This window comes from Borostomias antarcticus (assembly GCF_949987555.1).
Source record: "Borostomias antarcticus genome assembly, chromosome: 6".
Classification (NCBI taxonomy): Eukaryota; Metazoa; Chordata; class Actinopteri; order Stomiiformes; family Stomiidae; genus Borostomias; species Borostomias antarcticus.
Window position 1 is genome coordinate 23,138,986 of NC_140239.1, and position 7,785 is coordinate 23,146,770.

The 7,785-nt window shown below is 44.4% G+C and overlaps 1 protein-coding gene across 1 annotated transcript; it reads right to left on the minus strand.

Annotated features, from left to right (window-relative positions):
- Positions 1-269: 269 nt before the first annotated feature.
- Positions 270-1,955, minus strand: LOC311310565 (kelch repeat and BTB domain-containing protein 11-like; the record flags this gene model as incomplete). The annotated part of the gene is made up of 1 exon (XM_084440075.1): positions 270-1,955. The coding sequence occupies one exon, from the start codon at positions 1,953-1,955 to the stop codon at positions 270-272; it is 1,686 nt and encodes a 561-aa protein (XP_084296201.1).
- Positions 1,956-7,785: the final 5,830 nt, after the last annotated feature.

Consider the following 7,785-nt stretch of genomic DNA (forward strand, 5'->3'; position numbering starts at 1 on the left):
AAATTATTGAGACAGTTTCTGGACATAAGGTGTGAATGCTGAACAAATATTACAGTAGCCTCCTCTACTTTGGCTGTCTTTTTAGAGAGGGTACCTGGAAAAACATAAATAGCCTAACCATTCATGAATAGCCTATTCATAAGATGGCATTCACAAATTATTTTTATGTCTGCTCTTTGTTTGGCAGAACAGCTAACAGTTAAAACCATTTTGATGAAACAGGTCTCTAATGTTTAGAGTCACCTCTATAGGATGTAGGCCTACTTTTCTCATGGTGTTTTGGACAAGGTCATAACGAATGGAACAAGAGCACCTTTAGGCTCTGCGGGTGCTTTCAGAGCCTCGGGCAAAAACTCTTCATCCTCTTCCTCAACTACAAACTGCAATGTTTGGGACTTGTTCACACAGTAAATACGGTTGCCAATAACTGCGCAGCGGAATGGAAGGGGGTTGTCCTGCTCCAAGGATGCACTATCATGCCATATTTTCACCACGGTATTGTATTTGTACACGTTCACTCCATGGTCACGGTTGACGTCGAATCTGTAGATAAAGTTCTTGAAGGCAACCATGTCCGTGGATTTCGTTCTGCTGTTATTGAAAGGACATTCCTCCCATTCGTCCCTCCGTGAATCATATCTCAGGAGGCGGTAGAAGAGAGACCCTCCGGATACGAACAGTTCACCGTTACAGGTTGTTGCCTCGTGCGCCACGGCAAACGCCCCTTTTGGGAGTGGAGCAATGGTGCTCCATCTATCCATGCGTGGGTCGTATTTCTCCACCGTGAAAAGACACTGCCCGCCGATAGCGAACAGGTAGCCGTCCATGGACACCAATTTGAGCTGAGACCGCGCCTGGGTGAGCGGTCGGATCTCGCTCCAGCTTTCAGTAAGGGGGTTATAGCAGAACACCTTGTCGGAGACCTTGGCTTTGTCGCCCTGTCCTTTTATTCCACCTGCCACGAATAGGTAATTGTACATGGTGCATATCCCCGAGCCTTTTGTGTTGATTTCATCCGGCATCTTGGTCAGCACTTTCCACTCCTTTGTCTCCTCGTTGTAATAGTGTATCATGTGGTTCTCCTCCAGTGACACCATGGACAAAGGGCTCTGAGGACGACTGTTCTCACGGCTTGGGGGTCTGCTGCCGACGCGGTCATACACCTCGTTGATTTCGGCCACCATTAATACCTTCTTTCCGTCTGTTCTTTGGGCGAGAATCAGTTCTCTCTCACCTCCCGTCAAACGCCCGTAGACTGCGGGATTCCGCAGTATTTGCAAGTAATTGTCACTCATGTACTTGTAGGCTTTTTCTTTCAACTCGTTCAGACGTTGCCCTTTGGCTATGGTCAAAATCTCATAGCAGTTCTCCGCGGTGATCTGCTCCGACATTGTATCGACAGCAGCTTGGACGGCACAGGGGACTTGTAAAAGGTGTGCCCCGGCGATGACCTCGACAATATTTTCCTTATTAACCTGCATTTGGGCTGTGTAGATGTAGTCTAATAATACGGTTAAAGTCTTAAAACTCACCCCTTTCACGCGTAATACATCTCGGGACTGCCGCGCCTTGAAATAGTCACTTTTCTCAGCTAAAACGCTTTTGTGTGCTTTGAGTTTCTTTCCAGCCACTTCAATCACTAAATCTGCCTCCTCTTCGTGGACAGAGATGCTATTTCCATATCCCCATCTCTCTTGCCTGGAATGTGATACGGGGTTTCCCCTCGTGTCGTGTCGATCGCTCTCTCTCCGCACAGACGTGTGTCCCGCACTGCCCGGGTACCCAGGCTCAAGTGTTGGTAGAACTCCCGCAGCGATACAGCAAGTGACAGGCGCAGAAATGCCCTCCCTCTCCTCCGCCTGAGACCTCGCTTTATCAATCTGACACCAATCTTTCACAGCTCCGCTGACTTTACGCACGATAGTGACTCTGTCTGTTCTCGTTTCGTCATCCATGCAGAGGGAAGCGCCCAGCCTGTGCGCCAAATTGATCTCGTCCAGATTTAGCGCGTCCCGGTCAATTTGACTTTGCTGGCGTTTAATTTGATGTAGAGAATTATCATTCATTAATGAATCATTAATTTGAACTGCATTCGAATTTTCTGATTCACTATAAAAGCTGGGACCCAACACATCGGCGATCCATCCTATTTCAAGAAGCCCATTATTGGTCGTTATAATGGATCCTGAGTTTTGATTCTCATTTGGATTTTTCATTTGGGATATATTGCCAATTTGACCGTGCGTCATCAAAGGCAGTTCGACCACCTGCACTTTCTCTTGAGTGACAGCTGGGGAGGTGTCAGCACTGACTAGACTACAATCTGGCTCTGCTGGGGCACGCGGCGCACTGCCATCCATCCTCGTAGGCCTACCGTGGTCTTAGTTAAAATCTTGAGGAACCCAGTCACCAACAGTGTTGTCCTTGGGCCATTCCTTCAGTGCTTAAATTCCTCAAAGATCCTCATAGAAACAGGGGTCAAAGCAATGCTTGTCTTCATCCATATGCGTTTTCAACAGGTTAGGTCCCTGCCTGAGTAGAGGTTTCCCTGTTAAAAACAGTAAGCACAATTCACCTCACTCGACATTTGATTTATTTTCCTTTGATGTAGGCAAGTGTAGGTCAATGCAAATAGTAAATATTGGATTTTAAAAGTTCCTCTATGAACAAAAGTAATAAAGATTTCGTACCTCTTGTCCTGCAGTAGCCTACGTAAACGTTCGTCAACTCAGTTATGCAAGGTGATTCGCCAGATACACTCAGAATGGATGTCCACACAATTGTGTCGCGGAATCTAACGAAATTATCATTGATTCAGAAACAAAAAAATCATCGGTTGTAGGCTACTACAAAATGTAAAAAAAAAAAAAAAAGTATAAATGATCATTCGATTTGTTGAATAGCCTACGTCAAGGCTATTTCGGCTACCTTGCGCATAGACGATTCAATTCAATGAGCGGATGGTGTCTGGACACTCCCCTTTGATTAACCCTTCACATTGATGTGGCATAGTGCATGGTTTTATTTACAGTTACTTACACATCCAATGTTCTGTTCATGCTCCTCCCTCTCTCTCTTTCTCTCTCTCTCTCTCTCTCTCTCTCTCTCTCTCTCTCACACACACACACACACACAATTTTCATGAGATGTTGTAGTCATAGTGCAGTTATTAGAAATTAACTTAATTTCAATTAACAGTCAGTCATACTTCAAGCACCTCAAAAGATGCAAAATAGACAGAGCAACTGATTGCACAGAGAGTTGGCCCACATTTAAAAAGGACCATCTGAAGAGTTAACATTTGGAAAACTTATCTTACAAAGTATATGACCCTTGAATAATCCTCAGAGCAGGGATATTAAGGTAACAAGTAGTGCCACCTCCAGGGTCTTAAATTAGAGACCATTTATATGACACCTCGCTCATCACAGGGTGAGACTGGCTGCAGATAAACACATGGGAAAGCCCTTTCTAGAACAATCCAGCAGAAAGATCTATTGTTGGCACAGGGAAGAGGAGGGTCGAACTGAACAATGGCGAGAAAGCAGAGGGCCACAGGAAAGAGCAGACCTTGGTTTAGCAGGGATATTAGTGGCTGTAGAGGCCACATTACTCACAAACACACAGATCTACACATACACTCCCAAGATTGCAGGTGATGTCTGACTTGGCAGGCCCTGACGTGGGGTGACATTACAGGCCTATTGTCATAGTTAATGGTGTCACTTGCAGTGTGGAGCTAAAGGTCACATTTTCATACGGTACATTGATGTCTCCAAATGGAGCCCCTCTTCCATCAAATAACTTTCCATTGTCTATGTTTGGGCTTAGTGAAGCTGACTGCTCAGCTCCATATCAGCATCCAGATCGTTGGCCAGAAGTAATTACAAAGTCAAGGACAATGTGATTCCCTGAGGAATGAGATTCCTAATAAGGGGACTGAATGTAGGCCACTACAGTACAGACAGAGCTATGATAGCACACCAAAGAAAAGGCATGGCCGCAGAATGAGAACACGACAGACATGATTAGTCCAAAGTATTGTCTGAATTTCATGTGCAAAAGAAACTAGAGATATAGTTTGTGTGTTCGGTCAACCACATGGCCTATCATTTATTTTGTCCTCTCTAAAAAAGGATTTGATCATCAAAGAAAATAATCTATCTAAAAGGAGATGGTGCTAGTGCAGTCATCATACAACCACGCAGTTTGGAGAGGTGCATTTTCATCCCTTGTGTGGGAGAATGCCTATTCTAGCTGAAGAGTGACTTGATGCTTTGGAGATTATATTCAAACTCAAAAATACACAGCTCTTCGTTCCCAGAGGCAAATACCGAAAGACTATACGTATAAAAATAAGAATGGGATTCTGATCCCTTTCTGATGAAGGTCAGTGGACCGAAACGTTAATAAAACTCCTGAAAAGTTCTATATGTGCTCCAGAGTGCAGACTTTTTATTTTTATACATATAGCTTTGTTGGTCTTGCACCTGGTTTGCATAGTGGATGTGCATACGTTTTCCTCTTTTCAAATACCGAAAGACTACCACAATTCCTACTCTTGTGGACAAAAACACATAAATCATAGAAATATCCTCCTCGCTAATTGGGTCTTAGACAGAGCTAATGAATGTGCGAGAGCAAGCAGACAGTGATGTGAAAGAGGTCCTGTCTCTGGGGCCAGCCCACAGTACTGATGATGAAGCCGGAAACAGCAGCTTTTGAGTTTGAAGTGTCAGGGTTTCTTGGTGCTATTGTGATATTATGTTATCCACTGTGTGCTGTGCTTTTCCTTTGGTTCCTGTCGATAGTGAATCGCCATTTGAAGCATCTGAGGAGATTCCCGGAATTCCAAGCGTTCCAAAGAAGTAAGCCTATTGTGTGGTTAAGAAAATTAGATGCTGTATCTCATTCCACATGAGTAAATGGAAGTGAAATGAATCTTCCACCTCTGGAAAATGTTTCTTTTCTTCCCTCGCAGCAAGAGACCCCCCCCCCCCGCCTTCAGATCAGAGAGGAGAGGAGGGGGGAACATATTTCCACCCCAGTGAGATCATCATCTACCACCCATAGCCAGGAAAACCTGGAGTGATACATTCTCACAGTACAGTCCGTGAGCAAACACATCTCCAGAGTTCTGAACAGATGCCCTCACTGTCCCACCCGGGCCCTGCCATACAGTAGGACTAGAACTTAGAAAAATGCATTGGCCGATTGGCTGAGTTTTTACTCCCTGGCCCATTTAGAAAACATATCTTCCAAGCTAGTACTCAATCTCTCTCTCTCTCTCTCTCTCTCTCTCCTCCCTCTGTGTGTCTCTGTCTTGTCAGAATGATAACATAAATCTTACCAGTGGAAGATCTACCGTGTAATTTAAGGAAACGTTCTCAGTGTGGTCTCAGTGTGTAATTATAGGGAAGTCTTGCCAGCTAACAGGCTAGCTAGGCCTTGTATATCCCCCTCACTGTGCTGGATGACTTACTGTACCAACAGCACAGGAACAAGTGGATCCACAGCTACAGGGACTCTGCCATGCCATTGTTGCTTTTATCTGTCTTTTTTTGTTTTGACCTTGTACTCTGTAATTGAACTGTTGTATTCTTATTATTATTCTCTGTATTTCTGATGTTAACTTTGTATTTTCCTATATATTGTAACATTTCCATTGCAGCACCTGTTTCGAAAGGTGCTTTATAAATAAATGTACTTTAAAACTTACTACATTTTGGATTAACGGAGATACACATTTACTGCGAGATCGATCAATCTGCATCTGCACTCCTTCGGTACTGAGCACTGTTCCATGGCAAAAGGGCCACATAGACCTGCACCAAAGTCAAAGCTGGGAGTAATGCAGATTAAGTTTAAATAAACAAAGAGAAAGCGTATAAAGTGATAGGGCCTTGACTGATACTACAATAACACTGTTATTCTTGCTGGTGCTACAGTACAGTACACACTCCTGGGGAAGGGGAAGACTTTTTAGAGCGGGCTCACTTCCTCTGGAGCTGTCTTTTTGACCTGCTAACTTCCTGTGTTGCTGATGTCCCGGCTTTGTCTACCCTGAGGTGTCTCAGGTCTCATGACTCATGTGTTTCAAGGTTCAAGGGGCGGGGCATCACCTCCACCATCCACCAATGGGTGATCTCTCAATGGGAGACTATTAAGTCTGTGGTCTGGGGGTGTTGTGCCTCTCATCCAGAGGAGACAGACGGATCTAGTGAATGTGGTACAGTGGTCACATCCAGAGGACGTTGTGCTGCCCACTGATGTCATCACCAGCACAGGAAAACGTGTGTGTGTTCACAGGCCTTCTTGTTCCTGTTAGCAGTATTCTCCCATAGCCTTGGAAACCATTCAAAACCAACACAAACCCTGACTACAAGCTCTACTCCCTGCTTCCTTCTGCCTCCTCACATACAGTACATGACCAAACTGTCCCCTTCATCATGCTGACAGCAGCTCTCAGTGTTTATACACTGTCACAAGTATCAGTGTCCTTAACCAAAGACTGTGGCCAAAATAGAAAACATGATCAGACAGCACATACTACAATATACACGGACATATGCCTACACTACACAGTGGAATAGTTGAAAATCATTTGTGTAATTTCCTCAAAGTTAGATGCAGAGTCTGTCATGTCCTCCACAGTGAAATATGACTGACTGACTGACTGACTGACTGACTGACTGACTGACTGACTGACTGACTGACTGACTGACTGACTGACTGGCTGACTAACTGACTAACTGACTAACTGACTGACTGGCTGACTAACTGACTGACTGACTGACTGGCTGGCTGGCTGGCTGACTGACTGACTGGCTGACTGACTCATCCACTCTCCGGGTTGCTAGATACAAACACAGGCAGAGAGGTTGGTAAACTCTGAATATTTACTCTGCAGTTATGAAGCGGTTGAAACATCTGAACCACAGTAAAAGTCAACGAAAGAGCCACTTAAAGGATTGCTCAAGACCATGTTGGATGTTTGTTCAAAGGCAGTGGGAGGGGAGCTGAGGAGGACTCAGGACAAGGGTGGTCTGTGGACAACCCCAACTGCCCGCCACAGAGTCTGAGAGCTGTGGCCTTGAGAATGTTCAACCGCTTAAAGAAAAACATTCTACCCAAACCCTCCTTTGAGGATTGAGGATTGTGAAATGCAAGCAGGGAACTCTTGGTTGATAGTGGCTGTGTTCACTGGGCCGAGATGTCAGTGGTTGTAAAGCATTTCAGGTGGAAATAAGATCTCAACGCATACAACGCAAAACTCCATAGTTTTTTCTATTCTTTTAGGGCTTTTCAGAAGATACCTATTTCCATTTTGTCTTGGCACCCAATAAAACGTCATTTACAATTAAAGGACCATCATAGATGACAGGATATGCCTTTTTATGTGTCTGCATCAATTATTGTAGGCCTAAAAGAGAGTACTGATGTTCTACTGATTTTTCACTTCAATGAAAAGCTATTTGTGAAATTGTAGTGTGCAGTTTTTTTTTTTTGAAAGGGTGCCATTAGTGAGGTGTCAGGAAAACACTGAGGCCATTGTGCCACTCTCACAAGTGTACATAGGTCACTGACATCAAACGGCGTCATTGAAATTCCACTGTCACTTTGTCACAGCCAGTCTCAATGGTGCTATTGTGTGTTGACATGTCACGTACACCACCTCAGTTTCATGTATGACAAAATTCTCTTAAATAGTCTACATTTGTCTTTGGTAGACAACTAAGGGACACATAGCTGTATCACCATGGTAGTGCAGCATGCAGAAGGAAG